This window comes from Enhydra lutris, unplaced genomic scaffold (assembly GCF_002288905.1).
Source record: "Enhydra lutris kenyoni isolate GAN:26980312 unplaced genomic scaffold, ASM228890v2 scaffoldscaffold38, whole genome shotgun sequence".
NCBI classification, from domain to species: Eukaryota; Metazoa; Chordata; class Mammalia; order Carnivora; family Mustelidae; genus Enhydra; species Enhydra lutris.
The window spans coordinates 12,765,007-12,791,080 of NW_019154122.1; the positions used below are offsets into that span (position 1 = coordinate 12,765,007).

The 26,074-nt window shown below is 44.2% G+C and overlaps 1 protein-coding gene across 2 annotated transcripts in view; it reads right to left on the reverse strand.

Moving 5' to 3' along the window:
- Positions 1 to 26,074, reverse strand: part of LOC111154619 (ubiquitination factor E4B) — a 122,973-nt gene that overhangs the window by 30,510 nt on the left and 66,389 nt on the right. Inside the window, exons 6-17 of one of the 2 annotated variants that reach the window (XM_022514338.1) lie at positions 25,116 to 25,344; positions 24,268 to 24,681; positions 16,201 to 16,342; positions 15,216 to 15,316; positions 13,950 to 14,064; positions 10,189 to 10,272; positions 7,056 to 7,112; positions 6,365 to 6,481; positions 6,167 to 6,265; positions 5,446 to 5,559; positions 3,650 to 3,848; positions 1,134 to 1,272 (exon numbers count right to left, since the gene is read on the reverse strand). In XM_022514338.1, the coding sequence (XP_022370046.1) occupies positions 1,134 to 1,272; positions 3,650 to 3,848; positions 5,446 to 5,559; positions 6,167 to 6,265; positions 6,365 to 6,481; positions 7,056 to 7,112; positions 10,189 to 10,272; positions 13,950 to 14,064; positions 15,216 to 15,316; positions 16,201 to 16,342; positions 24,268 to 24,681; positions 25,116 to 25,344 (1,810 nt within the window). The remainder of the gene's footprint in view (positions 1 to 1,133; positions 1,273 to 3,649; positions 3,849 to 5,445; positions 5,560 to 6,166; positions 6,266 to 6,364; positions 6,482 to 7,055; positions 7,113 to 10,188; positions 10,273 to 13,949; positions 14,065 to 15,215; positions 15,317 to 16,200; positions 16,343 to 24,267; positions 24,682 to 25,115; positions 25,345 to 26,074) is intronic. The other variant, XM_022514339.1, reaches the window with a different exon arrangement.

The window sequence follows — 26,074 nt, forward strand, 5'->3', positions numbered from 1 at the left end:
TGAATATCCAATGAGTTATAAAAGCAATAATATAAAAACTGAGTTTATTCCAGGAATGAAAGACTGGTTTAGCATCAGAAAACTAGTTGATATAATTCAACCACATTAACCGAATAGAGGAGAAAAAAATTTCTGATCTCTTCAATAGCTTTGGAAAAAGCATTTAGTAAAATTCAACTTTTGTTAGGAATAAAAAACTTTTAAAATACTAGAAATAATGGGAAATGTTCTTCATCTGATAACAGAGGACATACAAAAAAAACCCTCTCCCCTATTGAATTAGAATAGAAAAATTAGAAGAAAGCTGCCTCTAGTCAAGATTTTACTAGAAATTATAGCCAGTATGCTAAGGCACAGAAAAAAAGTGTAGGAAAGAAAACTGACATCATTTACCAACGACACAAATAAGTGTAGAAAGAAAATCTTAAAGCATCTACAGAGTAACCATGAGCATTAACAGGTGATTAGCAAGATAGATACACAGAGATACAGAGTTACAGATAGAGATATGACATACTTTTTCTCATAGCCAGACATGTACATAGGTCCTGGACCAAATGCAGTGGCCACACTATTATTATTCCAAAGGACCTGCTCGAAACGTGTTTGGTTCTTATTTCTGTGATTTGGAGGCATTGGCACATGGGGAAAAATGCTTAGGTCAAGAAACACAGCAATGGTGCTAATGAATGGGAAACTGATGGCTACTACCTGGCCATTCTGGGTTCCTTATGCCACAGGCCAACATGCAAAAAAGGGAATTCCATGATGGCAGGAGTCAATGATCTTTTTTATCAAGGGAAACTAGAGTTACTGTTTCAGAGTCCAGAGAAGGAGGAGAATGACTGGAACTCAGGAGATCCTTTAAAGGGCCTCCTGGTCAACACCACACTCAGTAAAAAAAAGTTAAGGGAAGTCTAAAACCACATACTGAGTATTGAGATCTCTCTGAAACCAAGGCTGGGTCACTCTGCCACATAAAGAACTCTGGTGGACTGAGGACCGTGGACAGGGAACCAGAAGCAGATGGTTCACTGCAACATATTCACTCCCGGCATTCGAATCCACTGGTCACAACAGAACTGCTTGCTTTGTACCTCGGGCAATCCCAGGACATGGGGTCACGCACGTACCTATTGAGCTCCCGGATGGCCCGGAGTCTGCGGATGTAGCGACGGCAGCTTGGCAGAATGGAGAGGTGGTGGGCGTGCAGGGTAAGAAAAAAGCATTCTGTAGGGAATTTCGGCTCAGAAAATGGAGGCTGATCTCCATCTAGGAAAAATAACATGATTCCCTAAATAAAGGCTTTACCAAGACTAAATCAGGGGAAAAGCACAATTAAGTCAGAATTACACTTGAATTTTCAAGAAGCTTAAGGATGCTTTTTAAAAAATATAGACTAAGTTATAAGCAGCACGAGCTCCATTGAATGATTAGGTATTCTGCCCCGTCTGATTAAATGTTTGCATAGACGTACATCAACAACCTGTCGTTACGAGTCTTCCTGATGTATTTTATATAACCATTCCCATAATTCAACACAGGCCATGAAACATCACCTTGAATCTCAAAATACTGATAGACTATGTTAATCTACAGATTCCAAAGCCGTTTCCGTACCGTGGGCATGTCTGCCACTTCTAATTCTTCTCTATTATAAATAGTGTTTGGAAGATCTGTATGAAAAATCACTCCTTCACCCCACTCCCAGAATTGGCAGTATATTCTAAAATGTAAAATTATTGAGAATGACAGTATTATAATTTTTGGTATAAATTAGAATTCATTAAATAAATTGATTAAATTCCATCTATTTCTTCACAAACTTACATTCTATCTTATCACTTTGTTTTTTGGATTATCTATTTATTTTTAAAGACTTTATTTTTAAGTAATCTCTACACCAAACAATGTAGGGGCTCAAACTCACAACCCTGAGATCGAAAGCCCCAAGCTTCACCGACTGAACCAGCCAGACGCCCCTGTTTTGGATAATTTACAGATACACAACAATAACCTGAATTTCTTTCAATTTGTATCTAATTCCTATTAGTATGTGTATTTTTTCCAGCAAGTATCTTTTATTTTCTATGATATATACTGCTTACATTTTTGTCCCCCAAAAGAAAACTGTCTCTTGGTAGAATTCAGTTTGGGCCTTATACATTTATAACGGGTTTACATTGTAAAAGACATGATTCTATCAAACATAAGACATACTTTGCTTCATTCTTTAATTTTGCATACTCATTTCATCTCACTCTACAAAAAGCATATTTATCTAAGATACTGTATATACGTATCATCTCTGATGAGATGCTTCATTTATTAAATCATTATAAATTTCTGTTTCCTTCATGGCTGGGTCAAATCCTCTGTTCAGTTTTTTCATGTTTTCTTTATTTTTATATTATACGTATAAAATATAAAAATACATATAAAATAAAGGATATATATGAAGAATATATATACTATATATATATATTTTAAATGTTTAACCCTTTGATTCTTCTGGAATTTACTAGTCCATGATATGATTCCAAGACGATACTAGTTACTACTTATTCAAGTGGTACTAATCAAACACTAACTTTATTGCTCATCAGATATTTAGTTCTTATCATAGTTTACATGTTTCTCTAGAATGTGTGCACCCAGCTGATCACGATGCTGCCAGGCAGGCATGGAACCCTCATCCTACTCCGTGAAGGATTTTATAATATTTAAAAAATAAATGCCATAGGGTTCTGATATCCATCAGTAATATGTCTTATCACATAGAAAGGAAAAAGATCAACAACTTAACACTTTAAAATATTCATATTTTAATACCAACGATGCATCAAGATCTATAAAATATTTCAGGAGAACTTTAATTGGTATATATAAAATCTATATTATAATTAAGTCTCTGCTACCATTTTTACTATATGAGTATTTTTAAAGATTTTATTTATTTATTTGACAGAGAGAGAGAGAGAGAGAGCACAAGCAGGGAAGTGGCAGGCAGAGGGAGAGGAAGAAGCAGGGTCTCCACTGAGCAAGGAGCCCAATGAAGGACTCGATCCCAGGACCCTGGGATCATGACCCGAGCCCAAGGCAGCTGCTTAACCAATTGAGCCACCCAGGCATCCCTATTACATTTCTTTTTCTTTTCTTGTTTTTTTTTTTTTTTTTTTTTTTTTTTTGGTTTTAGTCTGAATAGTGTATTTCCTTCCACTTGTTCTATATATCTATTTGACTTTGGCTAAGCCAAGTAAGAAGTTTTTTTTTTTTTTTTTTAAAGATTTTATTTATTTATTTGACAGCGAGAAAGAGAGGACAAGTAGGCAGAGAGGCAGGCAAAGGCGGAGAGGGGAAGCAGGCCCCCACTGAGAAGAGAGCCCGATGAGGGGCTCAGTTCCAGGACCCCGAGATCATGACCTGAGCTGAAGGCAGAGGCTCAACCCACTGAGCCACCCAGGCGCCCAAATAAGAAGTTTTTAATGCGTTAATTTTTATTGTGTATCTCTGGCTCTTAAATTAATTTTCTGGAGAGAAAACAACAATTTGTGAGCAATCACTAGCATCCAAACAAAATAAATCTACGAGACGTGTTTAAATAAAAGGGCAGCGTTTTAATGATCTCACAATGAGCAACGTCACTCACACAGCTCCGCCAGCCAGTCGTTCACGTCCTCCATTGTCGCGTTCACTCTCGTCTCATCATTAGGGAGAGTGATCCGGCACCTTGGGTGGAGTACATACGCGGGGTCCACCGTCTCTAACTTGATCTTTGTACTTAGCTGCTGCAGCACCCAAAGGAAATTCAGCATGAATCCGTCCGTAGATACCAATCTATCATCTGTCTGTGGAGTACGGAAAAAGGAATTTAAAATAATGATTTAAAAAGAAATTTGGGCACAAGTGTGTAAGAAAGGCAACCAGACATTCACCCTAGAGTCAATGAGAGGAAATATATCATCACCATTGTCATTCTATCAGAGGGGGCTCTTTACGGAGTCTTAATCCCATGTGAAGCATTTTATACATTCCCTGAATCTTCAGAAGAGCCCATGGAAGTCAGTGATACTGCTATTCACATTTTACAAAGGGGGAAACTGAGGCTCAGAGAGCTAAACGACTTGCCTAAGATCCTCAAAATGAATTACGTAGAAACACAATTAATGTTGCTTCCTTTCTCTTATTTCCCCTCAAGAGCATCAAACCCTAGTTTCACTCAGCACTGTTTGACTAACAGCCGTTTTTTTTTTTTTTAAGATTTTATTTATTTATTTGTCAGAGAGAGAACGAGAGTGAGAGAGTGAGGGAGCACAAGCAGGGGGAGCGGCAGGCAGAGGGAGAAGCAGGCTCCCGCTGAGCAGGGAGCCCGATGTGGGACTCGATCCCAGAACCCTGGGATCACGACCTGAGCCTAAGGCAAACGCTTTACCGAATGAGCCACCCGGGCGCCCCTGACTAATAGTTTTTCTGGTTGACGTCACTACAGAAGTCCTGTGTTAATGACATAACAATTATAATAATGGTAGTTCCCATCAATTGTGTGTCCATGCCACACCAGGCACTGTTCTAATAGCTTTATGGATAGAAACCCCACAGTTAGGAACTATTATTACCCCCATTTAGCACTTAGGAAACTGAGGCACAAAGAAATAAACGGCAAAGGTCCCACCGTTAGTAAATCGTGGGACCAGAGAAGGAAACCCAGGCAGTCTGATGCAGGGCCACACTTTTCTCTATACACTTTTCTTCTTCTCAATAGAAAGGTCACATCATTCATTCATTACTTATTAGTAATATAGGAAAGATGCCCTTTTAACTTCTCTTCCCTTGCAAGGTAGTCCAGGCCACCAGGCTCCCCACCAGATCTCCTCGGGTCTGCTTCTGTCGCTCCTCCCACCTTAGCCCGTTTTCCACACAGCTACATCTGGCGGTTTTCTTGCTGCAAAACCCCCAGGGGCGTCCCATTCTAGTTCTTACCATGTCAGCCGTAGCCTGATGGGAGTCCCCGACCCGCCATCCTCCTTCCTGCACACTATTTTCAAGCCACTGAACTCTGCATATGGGGCTGTTCCAAAGCTAGATCATTCCCACTTTGGGTCCTTACAAGAGTCTAGAAAATTCTTTTCCCAGCCTTGTCATGGTTGACTTTCACATCAGTCGGTCTCTGATCAACCGTCACCTCCTTAAAGGTGTCTTCCCCACCACGTGATCGAAACTCACTCCCGTACCCTCCTTCGGGTACCTCCACGGCTACTTCCAGGTTCTCTACGTGCTTTATTTGCGTCATAGCCTGTGGAACATAGCTGCACAGCAGTAGGAAGATTCTCTCCTGCTCAACACCGTGTCTCCATTTCCTAGAACAAGGCCTGGCAGATGCCGAGTGAAGACAAGCCAGATGAGTGACATTAGCCAATCAGTGAACGCGGGCTTCTTGAACCCTACCTGCATCTGTGCTTTCTTCATGTTGGCGTTGACGACGGCTGCCATGTAACTGAGAGCAGCCTCACGGGTTTCGCCGTTTAACAGAATACTGTGCAGAATCTTGAAAAGCTCTTGCTGGAATTGATTTTAGAAAGGGAGAAGAAAAAAATTAAGACTTGACTTTAAAAATGATTCCTTTTGACTTCAAGAACAGCTGGGCTTCCTCTCCCTTCCTCTCCTCTCCTCCTTCCACTCGTTTGAAGAGAGCCCGACCACCAGAGGAACAGGGGTGTCCACATTCAACTGTGTCAAGACCATTTGCACGCAAGCAGTTTTAAAACTACATTTAGTTTTAAACTACCGTAGTTTAAAACTACTACAAATACATAAAACTGTATTAAAACTACAGTTTTAATAAAATAACCGTTTCTATTCCCTTTTTGGGACAGGATCAAAATTACCTTAATTATGCTACCGTTAGCCTTTAATTTTGCTCCCGAGAAGTCTCAGAACGGAGGGCATGCCAATCCACACCTGAGAGGCACGAGTGTGCAAACGAACGGTGCTCGCTCACTCTCAGGTTTTAAAGGCCTACGAGTGGGCTGGAACCGTAGCTTCCAGGCCGAACCAGTTCTCAGGGAGGCCACATACTACTGTTACGGCAGTTGTTACTCAAGACACCGGTTACTCATACCCAGCCCCTCCACTACTCATCCTCTGAACTCACTCCCTGAACACCTACCCTTCCCAGCTCCAGGTAATGCTGCAGTGACTGGCTGACCACACGAGTGTTCTCCAGGGTAATGGCGGGCCCTGAGAAATATTTTTCAACCACCTTAGCCTGGGAAGAGAAGGGGAAAATTCCATCAATATACAATGTTCATTTAAGGAAGGAATCTGAACGTCAGAGCAGCAAAGTACAAATGGCCACTGTACTTACATCGTCTTCTGCAAAGACCGAGAAGCTGAAGAAAGCCCCCAGGTAGGACAGTCTCTGCAGCTCCCGCCCAGAGCCGGGGCTTAAGGATTTAGGCAACCACAACGGCAAAGAAGCCACCTGGGCAAGAAACGGCAGAGGCAGGTCAGGCTGCTACGCCGGTAAGTGAGGGGGAAGCGTGATGAGCAGAGTTCTGGACAGCCAACCTGTTCTCAGCGGGGTCTCAGCCCCCAGGACCGGGCAGACAGTTAACACACAAGACCCCAAAGCTCACGAACATGTTAGGACCCCTATTGCCTTTTCTTATCTCAGATAGAGGCGGAAAACCCTCCAGACTCCTCTATGCTTTCACAGGACGGTCTTTTGATTTTTTATGTTTCGAGAAGCTATTTGATAGCGCTCGGACCAACTATTTTTACACTATCAAAGGACTCAAGTACATTTTTCCACAGGACTTGTTTTCCTCCTTGCACGATATTTATACAAAGATCATGGAAGGACGTAAGTAAGTCTATCCCAGGCAATCACGTGTAGGGTTAAGCAATTTCACTACTGAGAGTCACCCAGACGTGTTACCTGCATCTAACCTAAATGTCCTCTAGGAGATGTTTTTTTCACACAATGTTACTTAAGGGGTATCTTCAGAGTTACACATCCCTAGAACCGGTGCCAAGTCCATCAGGGAGTCACTCACCAAATTGCACACAGGGTGGGTCTTCCCAAACTTGGTTTCACAAAGCTCACCTAAAGCCTAGAAATAAGATCAGAAAGTGTCATTTTAAATTTTATTTTTAAATATTTTTTATTTATTTATCTGACAGTGAGATACAAAGAGAGCACACGTAGACAGAACAACAGGGAGAGGGAGAGGGAGAAGCAGGCTCTCCGCTGAGCAGGGAGCCCATGCAGGGTTCAATCCTAGGACTCTGGGATCATGACCTGAGCTGAAGGTGGCCGCCCAATGGACTGAGCCACCCAGGCACCCCCAAAAGTGTCATTTTAAAAAAAAAGATTTTATTTATTTATTTGAGACAGGGGCAGAGGGAGAGGGAGAAGCAGACCCCTTGCCGAGCAAGAAGCCTGATACAGGGCTCGATCTCAGGACCCTGGGATCATGACCTGAGCTGAAGGCAGATGCTTCACCAACTGAGCCCCCCAAGCACCCGGCAGAAAGTGGCATTGAAATGTATTCCATCTTTTTTTTTTTTTTCAAAGATTTTATTTATTTATTTGACAGAGAGAGATCACAAGTAGGCAGAGAGGCAGGCAGAGAGAGAGGGGGAAGCAGGCTCCCTGCTGAGCAGAGAGCCCGACGCGGGGCCCGAACCCAGGACCCCGAGACCATAACCCGAGCCAAAGGCAGAGGTTTTAACCCAATGAGCCCCCCAGGTGCCCCTAAAGGTATTCCATCTTGAACTGACCGCCACATGTAATACCAAGAAGCAGCTCTGATGCTGCCATAAGTACATGAGCGTTCCTTCCAAAACACTGAGAGCCTCACTACTCTTTGGATGTACCTGCACGTTGTTAAAAAACTCAAATGAAACAGAAATATAAAATGAAACTAAGAATCACTCATAAACCTCACCCGAAGAGATGACCTCTGCTGGTATTTTAGTTAACAGCTTTCCAGCCATATTTTTGTGCTGATCCACACTGAAATACATGTGTTTAGTTTTACAAAAAGTGATTTTTTCACTTAACATCTTTCCATGTCAAAAAAAAGATATGCTTCATCAACTTGGGACGGCTCGTCTTGCCAGTGCTGAAACAGGACTATTTATCATTGCAATCTAATAAGCTACCACATTCAGAACATATTTAAAAGCCTTACTTGGCTTCAAGATCTCGGATATTTCTGAGAACTCCAGGGTTTTCTCCTTTGGAGCTGCAATCATTCTCAGAGAATCAGGAAAAGTAGGTTTAAGGGACATAAACACAGTTTAACATAGCCGGCGTGTTCCAATCAAACACTGTTTGAACAGTGAGCTCCATTTTCTGTGATTTGAACATAGCTACCAAAGTTCCCGAGCTGGCCCGCGGAAGCTGCTTGTGAGTCATGCAGGGAGGCCCTGACAGGTCTCTGGGGTGCACCGAGAAGGAAAAGTTCTCACCGCACAGGGCAGGAGTTCCCAACCAGTGCTGCACACCGGGATCACCGGGGGAGCTGGAAAAACCCAATGCTAGGCCCCATCCTCACCATACCCGTGACCAGTGGAACCACAGTGTGTGGGAGGCAGGCACCAGGTGTTTAATTTTAAAGATCCCCAGGTGATTCGAGGGTATGGCAACGTGAGGAGGCACTGGGCCAGAGAACAATCACAATTGTTTCTGGTTCCAGCTCCGGTGGTCTTCCTCTTCCTGCTCCCATTATCTCTCCTCGCACTGCACCCTCCCCGCTGGACAAGCATCAGTGATGGTATAAAATAAAGCTATTGTCTGCCATAATGGAGGTCTTTGTCTTTTGACCGAGAAGAACATTTTGTTGCTATCTGACACTGAAAGCTCCTTCCTGAAACATCGAGCCGTTCATACCGCCACAGAAAAGCTAACAGTACCGCGAAGGAACATTTACATCATTCGTTGAGAACAAATGTGCACTCGAATATTTCATCACTGGACTCAAACAATCAGATGGTTTCACTTCCTCTTATCTGGCACAGACAGAATAACGCGCCAAAGGATTAACAGAATTTTATTAGAAACCCGAACGGCAGGGGCAGTAGAAAGAGCCCTGACATAAATCCATTCAAAGCTGTTTTTTAAAAAGAATCCCATTTCGCTCTCTAATTTCCCAACACTATCTTTGCCTCTTAGCTCCATTTTGATTGATTAAAACAGAGACAGGCCCCCTTCATGTTCACCCGTGTTAGCATTTATCACGGTGTGGTCATTTGCACTGTTGTGGACTTGAGTTCTGTAGTGGGTCAGGGGCAATTAGTAGAAAGGTGCCTTGTCTAATTAGCCAAGTATCTGGCACAGAAGAGGTCCTCAGTGAGCACTGACTTAATGTAAGACGGAATCAAGTCCGTAAAAAGATCGATTTAATCAGGGCCTCAATTTATACAAGATTGTATTCATTCACTGAGTTAGCTAATTTCGTATTTTGTTATTTTTTTCCTTCACATCCTAGACTGAAAAATATTTAGTCATATGTCCGAGTATTTTTCTCTCCAAATTTCCAAGGAGCCAATTCAGAAAGAAAAGGGCCTTTTCCTTTCTTTCTGGTTCCAGTGTGTTCACAGCAGTCAGGGCCCTCCATGAGCATCTAGGGAAAGGTCTGTCCGATTTATGCTTGCTGTAGGTGCGTGAATGAGCTAAGCAGTCTGTTTCCCACAGGAAGCCTGAAGGAAATGGGGAGGGCGAACAAGAAAACTACTCTGAGATTTTTCTATAGAAAGTCACTTCATAAAGCTGGGTTACTCTTCCTAGTATAACTCTGTCCTTCTCCTTGTATTTGTAATAGTTTTGTTTTTTTTTTTTTTTAAATAACAAAATTTCATCCCGATTACAGCATGCCTGTTGCCAGGAGGAGAAGGATCCACCAAGAATCGTCTTTTTCCTAAGCTACAACGTCAGGCCAAGTGCATTCCGGCGCTTGTGTCACTGACTCCTGCCTAAGCTCGCATGCATGGAATATGTCCTGGGCTGCTACCTCCCTGTCTTCACCGACGCATCCCTGCACACCAAACACTATGCGGCCAGCACAGTGCTTTAAGGTTTTAAGTGTGAAAACAAGGCTGATAACCTGAAAGAAAAGTCCATGTTAAAATCATCTGGGAGAAAGCGTTTACTGAACGGCTTAAAGAGAAAGAACAAAGGTTTACCATGAGGGGGTACTTGAAGTAGTCACTATCGAGGGAGCACTCTTTGGCAGCGAGGGCCAGGCCTTGTAAAATGGGGATAAAGATCTGTAAGAAAAAAAAATCAGAAATGTAAGTTTAGGAAAACGTAAGAACAGGAGGCGTGCTAAAATAAAGTGCTGAGTCTGAATGTCTAAGCATTTCCACCTTCCCCAAGGAAAAGCTGTTTTGTTTAGAAAGGAGTCTGGTATCCGGCCACAGAGTGCGGCTCTGTCCTTCCACAAGGCTAATGATAAAGAAATATATATAGCTGGATTTTCCGGAGGTAACAGGATCTGGGGAGCCCCGATTCTCTGGCAGGACGCCGAGTGACTCAACAGAAACTCACAATTTTTGAGCCCGCTATAGGAGTCCCCAAGGGTCCTTACTCTAGTCTACTGAATTCTCCACATCTCGACAATGACTATGTTTCTGATAACGAAGCACCTACAATCTATAAAGAAACTGGACTAAATGTTCCAGTATCTTCTCAATTCTATCAGTATTTAAAAATACTCTTCCACTTCCTTCTGATTCTTTCCATCATTCCCTATTTTGAAGAGAACAGGAAAAACACACCAGTAATGGATATTATCATCATTTCGTTAACTTTAATTACACAGAGCAAAGAGGTAGCTGGTAAATGTGGAGTATGCAGAAGAAAACTTGACTGGAATGACTTATCTCCATTTGTGGTAAAATGTATGCACGGACATGACGCCAGAGCTCGAGGGCACCCGGATTTATTTTCCCAAGTTTACCATCAACACCAGGGCACGCTGTCACCATGCACAATTTGCTCAGCATAGCTCATCTACAAATGCCACCATGCACTCACTGACCAACTCACTTAGGGAGTTGGTTGGGATTCCAGACCAGTAACATTAAGGAGAAGATGGTATAAACAACAGGTGAAAACCCAAATGTCAACAAGTTGACATGGGAGTGCTCTATAAAGCCCCTAGGAAATCTGAAAAATTCCCTTTCCTACTAATTTCATCCCACTGTACTGTGCAGCCTGGTCATTTAAGGAGCCCAGGATTTAAAAAAAAAAAAAAAAAAAAAAAAAAAGTGCCCTGGATTACAAAGTGTCTGTGGAGTGTCTTGAGATAAAAAGATAGCTCTGGAAGAGATCACCCCAGTTTTTGCAACTCAAAACCATCAGGATAGAAGTAATGTGCTGTCAGAAGTTAACTAAAAATGGACAGGTAAAGCTTAGGTGTGGTGATGGGGGAGTGACAGTATTACAATCAAGAAACACAAAACTGAACTTCCCAAATCACCAAAATAAATTTCACAATTGGTCAATCTAGAAAAATCTTAATACATTTTTCCAGAATGCTATGAAGAAAACATCTTAGTGTTTTCTAGAAGACTTATCCTCTTTGCAGGTAGGATTTAATTTATAATAGACAAGATTAGCTATAATATTTTTCAAATAGTCAAGCATTATAATATTCATGTGACTTAATTTTTTTTAAAGATTTTTGTTTATTTATTTGAGACAGAGATGAGCAGGAGGAGGGGCAGAAGGAGAGGGAGAAGCAGACTCCCCGCTGAGCAGAGAGCCCGATGTGGGGCTTGATCTCAGGACCCCGAGATCATGATGTGAGCTAAAGGCAGATGCTTAACCACCTGAGCCACCCAGACGCCCCTGACTTATGTATTTTAAACGATTCTCTTGTTTTCAAATAAACGCTTTTGAGCAATGACAAAAAACACAAATGTTCATCTCCAATCCTAAATTCTAGCTACTGTTCTATTTATCTGTGAACATTTCCAACATTAAAAGAAGACTGAAGTTTCAGTCAAAGATTTAAGAGTTCAAATCTGCCCAACTCTTCAGACAAAAAGGTGAAGTGCTATTTGCCACTCACTCATCACTTTTCTCTAGAAAAAAGCACATGGTAATACGAAGATAGACAAGGAGTGTTCAGGACTGAGTGGCAGAAGAGGAATCAGAATGCCCTGATTAAAAAGAAACAGTGGGGGGCACCTGGGTGGCTCGGTGGGTTAAGCGTCTGACTCTTCGATTTTGGCTCAGGGCATGATCTCAGGGTTGTGAGATCGAGCCCCACACCCGGCTCCACACTCCCTGTGGGGCCTTGCTTAAGCTTCTCTTTGCCCCACTCCCATCTGCCCCAGCCACCGGAGGAAAATAAAAACAAACAGCTGGTGCACAACACTGTGAATGCACTAAAAGCCACTGGATTGGTTCGTTTTATGTTATGTGCAAAGGGGTCACTTCACAACATTTGTGTCAGTTCCTTTATGAATAAGATAAGCATAACACAGCCCTTTCAGCTGATCACTGGTCCGATTTTATAGAGCTAAAGCTACTCTGGGTTCCTCAAATGATGTCTTGTACAACAGGGAGAGTGTTCTCATTTTTTTTTTAAGATTATTTTTTAAGTTATTTCTACCCAATGTGGGGGTCGAACTCACAACCCCAAGATCAAGAGTTGTACGCTCCACTGACTGAGCCAGCCGGGTGCCGCAGAAAAGTACTCTAATTAATGCACATCACGTACACAACAGACGGCTCCCCTTAAACCTTCCAAGATGGTTATTTATTCTCTGTTTTCTTTTTCTTTTTTTAAGTAGGCTCCATGCCAGAGTGGAGGCCGACCTGGGGCTCGATCCCACAACTCTGAGAGCAAGACCTGAGTTGAGACTGAGTCAGACGCTTAACTGACTGAGCCACTCAGGAGCCTAATGGTTGTTTATTTTCATCAGAATTCACTTTTCTCTCTGCACATAGGAAAAGCTCACTATGCTGCCTTGAGTATTCCTGCAGTCAACAAGACCATCATCTAAGAGAAGGAGTCGATGAATTCCTAACACGGTCATGACACTTAACTAGGAGTTTTGCTTCTGGATTCTTCTTTTACTAACATTTTAGAAACTGCTAAAAACACAATTCCTGAGATTTCAAATTAATAGTTACAAATAATATTAGGTATAAAAAAATTAATCATATCACTTAGAGCTACTGCCTCTGTTCTGTGTAGAAAGAAACAATCATATGGTAAATTATAAGAAAGTGTCATAAAAATCCTTCCGTCACCGGAAACAGCTTGTGTGAGAGCTGCTGTGGCCAAGTGCTCATGTCATGACACAGGCCGGAACACAGCGACCAAGCGTGATGCCAAAGTTTCACCTCAGAAGAAACCTTTCAGACTAAATAAATAGCTTTATTCCTAAATATCCCAAATCTGCATTTTCACTTGACTTCACACAGTGAGATATAAAAACTGCATGAATACTTAATGAAAGAAGTAATTAGCAAGATATGAGACATCGTTCCCAGTTGAGTGGCGAGAAGACAAAAGATCCTGTGTGGTACGCAGACTGCACTGAGCTAATTCGGTCGCTGGTTTACTAATCTCCTTTTTGCAAACTTGGAGAACTAATTTTCGACATGACTCAACTGGCGAATGCATGTCATGTCGCGTGCCATCTCTTAGCATGCCTGTGTTGAAAGCACCTTGAAATCAGGGACAGAGCCTCAGGTGACTTCTTACCTCTCAGGGCACTCAGCACTGCTTACAACACTCGATGCCTGACGGCTTGAAATGGACAAACGATCTGAACCATGCAGCTGTCAATCTGGTTATCTCAAGAGAGAAATCTCAGGTAGATCTCTCCGAGCAAAGAACAAAGTGTGTTCAAATTCTGAAACCAAAGTTTTCAGTAGAGGGTGTCTTGAGAAATCAGCCTTGGCACAGAAGCTCCCAAAGCCTCACCTGCTTGAACACTTCTTCATCCTGGTGAGTGGTCCGCACCAGCTCCTGCATGAAGCCATACGGGAGATTCCTGCACAGCATATACGGCACCAGGAAGGACGGCTGCTGCATGGACCTGCGAACCCACAAGAGGCAAACCGCGATGGCTCAGCTCATCAGTGTGCGACAATACGGCGCACGGGCTGTCACGCCGGCAGAAGTGTCCAGTCAAACGTCAAACTTTAAATCTCTCAAATATTCTACACAACAATTCTGGCAAAAGACCAACCTTCTTAAATTGTTCATCATCGCTTTTTGGTCTTTTGAATGAAGAGACTACAGAAAGTTTCAAAGAAGCCATCTTTTCCTACAGTCAAGCCCTTCAAAAATAAAGCATTACCCCAAAAATGAAGCATTATAGGTCTCTTTTACTTATTTGTTTATGGCGCAGCCAACTGAAAAGAAAAAGATCAGCGATGGGTGAGGACTTTTAAATAAAACTCTTGTTAATTTTAACCACAGAATATTTCTTGAGGTTTTGATCCATGTTTATCCTTTCTTTCTTCTTCTTCTTCTTCTTTTTTTTTCCTTTTTAAGGTTCATTTATTTATGTAATCTCTATACCCAACTCGAACTCGAACTTGGCAGATCAAGAGTCCCCCGCTCCCCTGACTGAGGCAGCCAGGTGCCCCCACCTTTTCCTTCTTTTTGACAAGTTTCACACACAGATGGTTCTGGAACAGAGAGTAATATAAGAGCACCAGAACAAATAAATGTTGTGACTTTGCCATTTCTTCCTTAGGTGTTTTCGCATCACTTTTCCTTCAGATATTTAAGTAAAAGAAATGGAATACATAAATACTCTTTCATTGAACTCGAAACCTTGGTGGGACCCTCCGAAACAATCAATAACGTAGTCTGTACTTTGGGGGATTCCAGAACGAACTGCTCTCCCACTATTATTTATCACTGAGTAACAGAAACAGACTGTAGGGCACATGGAAAGTGAGAACCTGCACATTCTTTTCAAAGCTCTCCCCTGATTTCAAGGAGCCTTGGTGCTGACCTATGTCAACAGTGGTCTAGAGGTAAAGCAGACAGAGAGTGTTTCATTTTCCTAGTGTTACAGAGAAGGAACGGGACCTCCTGGGTCATCCAGTCAACCCCTTTCATCTTGCAGGTGAGAACGTGCATTATCCAAGGTGAGGCAAGTCGGCCGGACGCCCGACGTCTGCTGACAGACAGAGTCCTCTCCCGGCTACCCCGGGCGCACCCGGTTCCTCCTACCTTGGCTGCGTGAGGGAACCTTGCAGGACTAGCGCAGTATGGGATATGCACTGCGAGCGGATGTTGCTCAGAAGCTGGCTGACCGCCGGCTGGCTGCACGTCTGAAAGAGAAGGCCAAGGTCAGGACGGCAAAAACCAACAGAATAAGCTTGCGCTGTTGAAAACGGACAAGAATCAGGAGACGTCCATCTCCAGGACGCGGCACGCTTTTCTCTTGCTTGACTCGTGACAAACAAACTAGAGTAACTATATCGTCCACGTGTGCTGCCTCCGCCCAACTCCACAGTCAGAGCAGAGAGAGCGGGAGAGTGAGGCGCCCATGTTCCGCTTCCGCTAAGGTTCAGTGCGACAAACCCCGGAGAGGCCCGTCACAAATACGTGACTAACAGGGGGACAAGTGGACTAGTCTGGGAAACCAGAAGTGGACAACGAACAGGGAATGAAATAACAATAAAGTCGGCATGAAACAGGAGAAAAAGCATAGCTTCTGGAGTTTAAATCCCGTTTTTGTGACTTTCATGTGACTGCAGACAATCACTCAGTGTCTCCGAGATGCATTTGCTCCTTCGTACAATAAAAACAATTCCTGCCTACACTAGGTCAACCGAACAACCGTGAGATCTGAGCTCCTACAGACGGAGCCCAGGGTCGGCGGTCCCTCCGTGAGCAGTTATTACCACGCTTGTCACAGTCTACCGGAAACTGTGAGGGCCATGTAAGACCCTGGTGGCAATGGCACTTGCCCCCATCACTTCTTCCTGCCACGAGGACGTGCGTTCTGTGAGGGTTCTGTGAGTTCTTTGTGTGTTTTGATTCACTGCTAATGCCCTGAGCTCCCAGCACGGCGCCTGGCACATAACACATGCTGGAGAACCACTTTCCTCACTGAATAAGGGAAGAAATGTTGCCAAAGGGGGCAAATGATCATTTATCAAAAAATAACCAGGTTCTGATGGGTTTTTTAACTGGATCTGTTTCGTATTACCTTTGGTGCTTTTTTTTCCTCTATCCCAACTCGGTCAAAACACTCGATGAGGTAGTTCAGCATGTCTGTCTCCTTGCAGGTCTCAATGGTGAAATGGTCACTGTAGGAATCCCAGGTACTTGCCCCACCAGAGGCTCCCAAACTTCGGAGAAGAGAAAAGAAAATTGGTGATTCTTACCTCTTCTCAATGAATCATTTTGACAGAGTTTGCATTTCTGCAGCAGAAAGCCCGTTAGGATCCCTGCACCCACGACAAAGCACAGACACCCATGCAGCCGAGGCCGGAGCGGACTGCTCACCGCACCTGCTCCAAGTCCAGCAACAGGAACTCCTGCTAAACACCGTACTGACCTAAGAAGAGAGTTGGATCAGAGACCCAACACCTTATCTTACTGGGAATGGCCACTGACAAAGCCAGGAGGACTAGGAACTGTTACTGGGCTTGGCATTAGAAGGGCTAGTACATGGATTTAAATCAAACCGGCCAGCTTCACTCAAGCTGACTCGGAGGTGGAGAAAGACGATGCTACTGCTGTCACTGAACTCAGGAGGCGTAAAGTAATGAAGGCGAACAAGAAGACCCCTTCTCACGACTTCTGGCATAACCTCAAAAGCCTTCAGCCAGCCTTTGGCAATAGGACCAGAGGAGGAGAACCGTCCAGTTATAGAAAGAAACATAAACCTACTTGTATTAACGTAAAAATTTCCAAAACTCTCCATGAAAAAGGCAAAGTTGTACAGTAAACACAAACAAAACAAAAATCCTGTGTAGGGTTATCCCAACTCGGGTTCTATTCCGGCTGTGCTGCTTGCCTGTCACCTGACCCTAGAACCTTCTCTTCTCCTCTGCAGGGAGGCTTAAAGGAAACCTAACTGAAGTGCTTTGTAAAACAGAATCAGGACATGGCACGAAGCACTGTTATGATTAGCAATTAACTATTCACCGAGACCAAAGCCAAACGTTCTCTCAAGGGCTAGGTGTGAGGAAATCAAAGTGGAGATCAGCCATCAAGAAGTCACATACCAAATCTGATGTTTAGCTCACAAATTTATTTGATACACACGAAAGATACGAAGAGAGTAATCATGGCAACCAGAGAGGCTAGGAATTTTGAAATGAAAAGGAAATGAGAAAGCATAAACTTAACAAAAAAAATTACCTGTGAAAGATGACAAAGGATGGGAAGAACAGCATGACCTTGAAAAACCCACCCATGCCCACTTCGACTGGGGCAGACAATTAAAGGCTAGAAACCAACAGGACTAATAGGGATTGAGGTATTAACAACACATTATGCAGGTAGATGCATAGATATACATGACTAATTCTGGAATATATGCATAACTGACCTCAGAATTTTAAAAAAATACAGCTGACCCTTGAACAACACAGGGTTTAGGAGTGCCAACTCCATGCAACTGAAAATTGCATTTAACTTCTGATTCCCCAAAAACTTAATGACTAACAGCCTACTTTGCCTTACTAATAACGTAACAGTCTATTACCATGTATTTTGTATGTGTATTATATACTGTATTCTTACAGTATATTCTTAAATATTATTCTTAAGCTAAAAAAACCAAAATACTGTTAAGAAAACCAGGGGCGCCTGGGTGGCTCAGTGGTTTAAGCCTCTGCCTTCGGCTCAGGTCATGATCTCAGGATCCCAGGATCGAGCCCCACATTGGGCTCTCTGTTCAGTGGGGAGCCTGCTTCCCCCCTCTCTCTCTGCCTGCCTCTCTGCCTACTTGTAATCTGTCTGTCAAATAAATAAATAAAATCTTTAAAAAAAAAGAAAAGAAAAGAAAACCATAAAGGAGGGGCGCCTGGGTGGCTCAGTGGGTTAAAGCTTCTGCCTTCGGCTCGGGTCATGATCCTGGGGTCCTGGGATCGAGCCCTGTGTTGGGTTCTCTGCTTCATGGGGAGTCTGCTTCCTCCTCTCTCTCTGCCTGCCTCTCTGCCTACTTGTGATCTCTGTCAAATAAATAAAATAAAAAATCTTAAAAAACAAAAACCATAAAGGAGAGAAAATACATTTACAGTACTGCACCATATTTATTGAAAAAATCCACATATATGTGGATCTGTGCAGCTCAAACCCCTGGTGCTCAGAGGTTTGACCTTGGATGAAAGTATGGTATTAAAACTATAAAGATGAAAACAATGCCAGTTTTAAATCCAAGGCTTTCAGGCCAGAGTCTAGTAAATCTGAATTCCAACAATCTGCTCTACAGGTCTGATAGAACGGAAGAGAGAAGAAAGCATTGTTGGGGGGGGTGGGGTGGGACAAAAAAGCAACCATCAGAAAGAAACAGCAAAACTCACCCACAAATATGAGAAGTGTGGTGAATCCCCAAAAGTAGAAAGGGGAATGGGAGATATTTTCTTACTGCACCATCTCAGTTTTAAGCTCTCTGTGATTCTTTCCTCTTCTGTCTGATGTCAGCCCATTATTCACTGCACTTCCAAAGATGAACTTGACCAACACAGGCTTTCCCCAGACCCAACTAAGGTTAATTTTCCTTTGAGTGCTTCTTGCAGAAAACAATGAAAACCGATCTGCCTCATGTTTAAAATGAAAATTTCAACCATACATTTCCTTGATAATAAGACCCAAATTTTTCACATTTTTACACTTCTGATGAAAAGCGTCTTACATTTGATGCCGGTAAGTCCTTGCCAGCTGGGTCAGTACCCACAGCCAGCACGCAAACACCTGCGTGAAGTCAGCGGGCTTACGCAGTGGCCACTGAAACTAGGGTCCATCCTCAGCTGACACATTCCACTGAATTTTAACTTAAAACACTTCAAAGCCAGGGCGCCTGGGTGGCTCAGTGGGTTGAGCCACTGCCTTCGGCTCGGGTCATGATCTCAGGGTCCTGGGATCGAGTCCCGCATCGGGCTCTCTGCTTGGCGGGGAGCCTGCTTCCCTCCCTCTCTCTGCCTACCTCTCTGTCTACTTGTGATCTCTGTCAAATAAATAAATAAAATCTTTAAAAAAAAAAAAACAACAAAAAAAAAAACACCTCAAAGCCAACTGAGGTATCTTCACAGCTGTTTCACTGAGATATGAAAAGTGACAATGTATGTAGAAGATTGTCTCATTCCAGGCAATGCAATGAAAGGCACCCAGAATATATTAGAGAATTTTCATAGCTAAAAGAAGTTGGTATATTTTGGGGATCATCTGTCAGACACCAAAAAACACTTCAGCTAACTCTCAAGAACTGAAGACGACGAAAAAAATGAAATAAAATTTAACCAAATAGGAAATGCAGACTAAACTCCAGCATTTGTCCACAAATTACCGATTTTAAGATTGGCCCTAAAGGTGGGGAAGTAAACCACGATCCCCTGGCATGAACAGTGGCCGGTCTCAACAACACTTCACACAGGTCTCAACGATCAAAACGCACAACGATCTTCAGGTTGAAGGTGAGAGCACCGGACTCCAATTTTGAAAGCCACGCGGAAGGAGGCAGCGGCGTAGTGTTCGTGTGCGTGTGTTCATGCTAGAGATAAACATCCTTAAAGTTTTAAAATAACATTTCATTTTTCCCTAAACAACTTATTCTGAAAGTCATGATGCTTTTAACAACTGTGACACATGGAATACCACATTGGAAATATGTCACATTCCAGTCCTGTGAGTCTCTACAAACTTATACCTCCTTCTGGGACAATGTGAGAGCCGTTTTCTGGTAACCACATTGACAGTCCAATTTAACAAAGTGATTACGTCCCATAATAGAAATATACCTGAATCCTTTTGGAAACACAATGCAAATCCTTCTGGGGAGCCAACATGCATGAGATCTGTGCAAGCCGAATCCCATTTGAAATGCAGCGAGAAAACATGTTCCTTGGTAATTTCTTCTATAATGGCATGAATAATCTCTCTCCTATGTAACCCACTTTTTTGAATGCAGACTTGAAAGTGTTTTCTCAGTGCAAGGCAAAGTCAGAACAGTGGGATTCGAGCAGTGTGAATTCATTGAACAAAGGTTCACGGCGTGCCGTGTATTCCAGGCGCTGTTGTAGGCTCTGGGGCCAGCACACAGAATGGAACAGAGCCTGCTGGTACGGCGATTACACTCTAGAGCGGGGGACAGTCCAAAACAATACAGGAATGCTATGAAAACAACGAAAGCGGAGCATGGGGACAGAGAAGGGCAGTAAGTGTGCGTGTGTGCTTTATATAACGTGTAATATGACCCTCTGGGAGGATGGTCTGTAGACAGGGACCTGAGGGCGTCAGGGGCACAAGCCATGCAGCCATCTTGGGGACAGCTGTCCAAAGTGAGGAAGTAAGCGCAAAGGCCTAAGGCATCAGGGATGATGCTAAGTGATGTCAAGAACAGGGTGGCAAGGGGCACCTGGATTGCTCAGTTGGTTGGGCAAGCCTTCGGCTCAGGTCACTATCCCAGAATCCCAGGACTGAGTCCCGCACTGGGCTCCCAGCTCCGTGGGAAGTCTGCTTCTCCTTCTGACCTTCTCCCATCTCATGCTCTCTCTCTCACTCACTCTAATAAATAAATAAAATCTTAAAAAAAAAAAAAAGAACAGGGTGGCGAGCAGCAGAAGGTGTAGGCGAGGGGAGGCATGTGAGGTCGGAAAGGAGGAATGCACGCGCGTGTGGTGTGTGCACGTGTGTGTATGTGAGACCAAGGGTCTGGTGGGTCTGGGCAAGGCTCTGTGTTTTATTCTGTGTGAGCAGGGACGTCACTGGAGGGTTTGGAGACACACATGGTGGGAGTGTGTCCATGTTTCATCTCCAAGCAGTGACGGGCAGCAGAAACGAGAGGGTAAATGTGACCATCTTTTACCATTTGCTAATTGTCCCTTTCTCTATTCACACGGGTTCCCGACCCTCCTTTGCTGAAATATCTGAGCAATTACAAATAGATTTCTTTCCCAGCAAACACTTGGAAAAACTTTCCTCAGAGCAAATGCTATGTTATCTTCATTACAAGACGATTCTCTCACTCTGCTCGTTTCGCTCCGGCATCAGGTCGATCCTCAGAATTCAAAAAGCTCCTCTCACAGAGGGCTATAGGACGTCACAGGAGCCATGTTCTGCCTTTCTTAAGTTAATCCTCCTCGTCCCCACCATAGATAATTAACATATGAACGTGTGTCCCAACCACTTCCAAAAACATCTGTAACCTGTCAACGTCACCAGGCGAGCAGGATGGGGGGCCGGAGGGGGACAGACGCGGCCCCTGTTGCTCCTTCTACAACACTCATCTCACCGGGTAAGGCGCAGGTGCAGAAACTGCTCACCTGAATGTGAATGAAATTCTGGGAAGATCGATTGGCAAGAAAATACCTGGTACTTCCTGATCACTCAAATTAACAAGTGTTTTTGTGACCTCCTCTTGGTTTTGGCCCTACGCACTCTTGAGTGCCTATTTGCTTAATCAGTTATGTATTTTTCTACATCCTCTCACATTCTGCTTGAAAGCGATTCAGAAAGTTATGAAGTTGCCAAAATCTGGAGAGATCAGATTCCATTTTAACAGCCAGCAAAGGACCTGCCAACTGAATGGAATTTTGTAATTACCGAGTAAAAGGCTGGCATTTCCTTGCCAAGAACAGAGTAAAAGCATAAACACTCAGGAGTGAGGTAGCCAGTGAGGGACGAGAACAGCACGAGCGCTACCGCGAGCACAGCGTGGTGGTGCGGAGACTCTGGCCTTGCCGCATACTTAGTTACGCGACTGACCTCCCTGTCCCCCAGGTTCCTTATGGTAGCTGGGAGGGCCGCTGTGAGGACAGAGGGATAATGTGTGCAGGGTGCTGGCACGGGGTCTGGCCTGCGATGCTCAGTATTTAGAGCTATCATTACACAGTTATCTCTCCATGTAACTGCAGAATCTAGATCAGAGACGAGGCCGGGATGCTAGGAGCGTAGTGCTAGTAAAAGCAGCACACAATCTGGTATCTTCGTGAGCGCAAGCTGGAGATAGGGAGAGAGGGAGAGAGAGCATTTCTCTCACCATTTACAGTAAAACCAATTAACAAAGCACTTCCATCATGTACGGAAACAGATTCCTAAAAAGGATGCCGTCTGCATTACCGTAATCACGCAGTAGGATTTTATCCATGTGAAAAAGACACTTCCACCTTCGGGAAATTTACTTGAGAAACAGTAACACAACATTCAACCCAATACAAATATCAACCTTCCTGAATCGATATCCAACCTTGCACGAACATTCCTTTCTCTCTTTATGTACTCTCTCTAATGATTCTTCTGAACGCTGTCAAATTTAATGAAGTGTACCTAAGGCCTAGTGCCGGCTCTATTTATAACCTGGAGTTATTTTTGAACAGTGCTGAGCACAAATACCAAATCAATCCAGTGGAAACTTCAATTTAAGAGCAAAATCGTAAGACAATGAGTCAGAGGTTCAGAAAGAAGGTGCTATTATATCTTCTTGCCCAAAGTCACCTAGAGAACCCAAGCAGTCTTTTTTCACACGGCTTCCGGGGGTTGGGGGGAACATTCAGCAGCATCATGAACTAAGTGTCAGCCTTGACTGTCATTCCAGAGGCTGTCTAAACAAGGGTCTAGCTTCACTGTGGTCAAGGAGGTGATCAGTGAAATTTAAGGTTAGAAGTGAAAGCAGAATCAGTTATACCAGACGGGATGGCCCCACACACTCTTAAACAGATTGTCACACCGGGCTGGGGCAGGAGAGGGGGAAACACACACACACACACACACACACACACACACACCCGTTGCCATTCCTAAGTAGCAGCAGTCCATGCAACCGCACGTAAGGAAACATGCCCCCGCTGTGTACGGTTTGCTCACATCTGGCAGTTCAAAAGAAAACCCGCCATAGATGAACGAAGGGTCCCTCATTTCAGACCTTAGGCTTGATGACTCATCTTTAATCCGCTGTTTGTGTCTCTGACAAATGATTACACATAAGTGTTCCTCCAAACTTACCAGGCAACAATGAGGAAGACTTCCCTAGGTGCCACTTTACCCCGGGATAAGGTCCTAACGCCTCACTCCATGCAAGCTCTCCACATCCTGCCTCTCCAGCCGTCTCATTTCACCTGCCCTGTTTAGATTCGAAGCATGCCCGTAGTGAGGGCTTATAAAAGTTAGTTCCTAAGCACCTATGCACATGCAGGGGTGAGACTCCATTCCTCCGATACCTGGACCCAAACTGGACACAAGAAAACTCATCACCACCACCACCACCTTCATCATCACCATCACCATCTTCTTCTTCATCTTCATCACTACTGTCGCCAGAAAGCGCGAGGAAGAGGAAGGAGAAAGGACTGTCGTACATACTACCACAACAGAAGCAAAAAAGGTCATCAGGGAACAAAGGAAAAAACAAGAAGTGGAAATCTTTTGTAACTGCTATCCCTTTTTAATTAAATGTTATGCTAAAAGTTCTGGTTACGGACATGCAGAAAAACAATTCACCTCAATGACAGAAGCACGCAGGTACATGGCGGGGGGGCCGGGCACATTGGATTAGTGGCATTCTGTTAGGGCTCCTCTCCAACAGGCTCAAATCAGAGGGTCAAGGTACAAGCACGGGCCCAGACCAGTGGTCAGAAGTAAGAGGCACAGGCCCAGACTTGCTCCCACCACCCCCGGGGCTAACTGTATTCCAACTATGATCGACCATAGTACGGAGGGCTAAAAAGTGCTCTGTGAGCCCCAACTCTCAAGTCGAACTGCCCACAGCCTCTGCGCTTCATCTGTAATGAGCAATGACACATGAACTAGATAGATTTCAAAAACCGGAAAGTGACTCCTTTTTTTTTGGACAGGAAGGAGGAAGAGTGAGGGGTAAGAACAGACTAAGGGACGCACAACGGACACCCACAACTTCTAGGGTTATCGAAGCCTGGCAGAAGCACGGACTCGGGCGCGAGCCTACCAGACTGGTTACACACACAGGTTAATAACCCCAAACAGGGAAACACACGTAACTGAGGTCAGCGTCACACACCAGTCCTTCCAAAGCGAGTTAATCGCCTCTCCCTGCACTGCAAACACGCACCCAGCTCTCCTGCTGAATAAATACCTAGGAGAGATCCTTAGAGCTGAGGGACGTCTGCTTGCGGCACTGGGCGATGCGGCCAGGGAAGGTGGCCCTAGGCTGCTGGGTCTCTGTCTGGGAGAGCTGGCGGGCACCGCTTGAAGGCTACTAGCGAGGGCGGGGAGGCTGGGCGAGCTGGACAGAATGGAGATGCCGGGGGACCGCGGGATAGGAGAAGTTGAAGACCCCCACGGGTGGGTGACGGTGTAGGGGCGATACCGTGGAGATGAGGGCTGGCTTCCTGCGGCAGACCCAGGAGCCGCGGCATGGGGGCCGAGGGAAGTGGCAGGCCCAGCCATCAGGCTGGCTGCACGGGCAGGGGAGGAGGCAAAGGACGGACTCATCACTGGCGCCGCGCTCCAGAAACTTGAACTGGGAGCTGGGCTAGTTTCATAGAGGCTGAATCGGTTGGGAAAGAGAGGAAAGAAGAGAAAATTGAAGACACACTTGAGGTAAATCACGAAAATGGAAACTACTCACGCTTTTCAAGAACAGTACGGTGACACTTCGTATCTCTAAGCATTCAGGTGTACGAATCTCTCAGATACTCATCTAAATGGTTATAACCCGACCACCGTGCCCATCTTGAGGCTACATTTACAGTACACGAAAGCCTTCTTTCCAAAGAATAATGTGCTATATCCAGCCATTTGCCTAACCACGGGAAGCCAGACAACCCCATCTGGAAAAGGCACAGCCACGGAGTGCCCCCGCCCGAACACAACCCACGCCGCCATGTGACTGAAAGGCCCGTGAGGGAGCGGTCCCTGCCCTCACGCGCTTCCTGGCTGTTCTACTACCGAGCTCTGCGCTGCACAAGGAACCGCACTGACCTCGAGAAAGAGCTGGCGCCGAAGGACCCCGCGCCGCAGAACATGGGGCTAGTTCCTGGGTTGGAGCCGGTAGCGAGCATGAGATTTCTGTCTGGTGACCAAGCTGCCGCTGCAATTGGCTGAGACGTGGCCGTCAGACTGGCAAAGGGGTTTTCATCTCTGGTCTGAGCAGACATCATTAGCACTTCCATTAAAATCTGGCCAATCAAGTCCTTAAAATCAGAGAACACTGTTGGAAAGGCAGAATAAAGAAGAGGTTACAATGCTTCTTCATACACACAGTCCTTGAATCAGCCAAATGGAACCAGAGGGTCAGTGTGGCGTCCGGATTGGATTCTGGAACAGTAAGAGGACACTGCGGGAAAACCGGTGAAATCCAAACGAAGCCCGAGTTCAGATAATAGTAATATCTTAGTTCTGACAACTAAACTATGGTTACATAAGATGGAAACATTAGGGAAACTGGGTGAAGGGTGTATGGGAACTCCTGCCACGATCTCCAAAACTCTTCTGTAAATCTAAAATCATGCCGAAATACAAAACATACTTAAAAAAAGAAAAAAGAAAATTGGAGCGCACCCAATGAGAATCGCTGCTCATATATATTAACTGTGTGACTACAGAGATTTGTTTATCGTACTAGAAACAAAGCTGGGTTCACATTTCTTCACCAACCTGTGTATTACGCACAGTAAAACTACTAAATGCCATGTTCAAAATCTTTTATGAAGGTTCTAATATTTAGTCACCATCTGGCCTTCTGGAACAAATTCTATTTTCTAACTCCTTCCTTATTCTTTGAAGCTCCCAAATGTTTTACGGCAGGTCTTCAGATACATTTTAAATATCACTAAATACACGAGAGCTGTAACACTGTAAACCTTATCTGATCTGGCTATTAAAAATAGTCACTTATATATGTACAAGACAGATTTAAGAATCTTAAGGTTTACAATAAG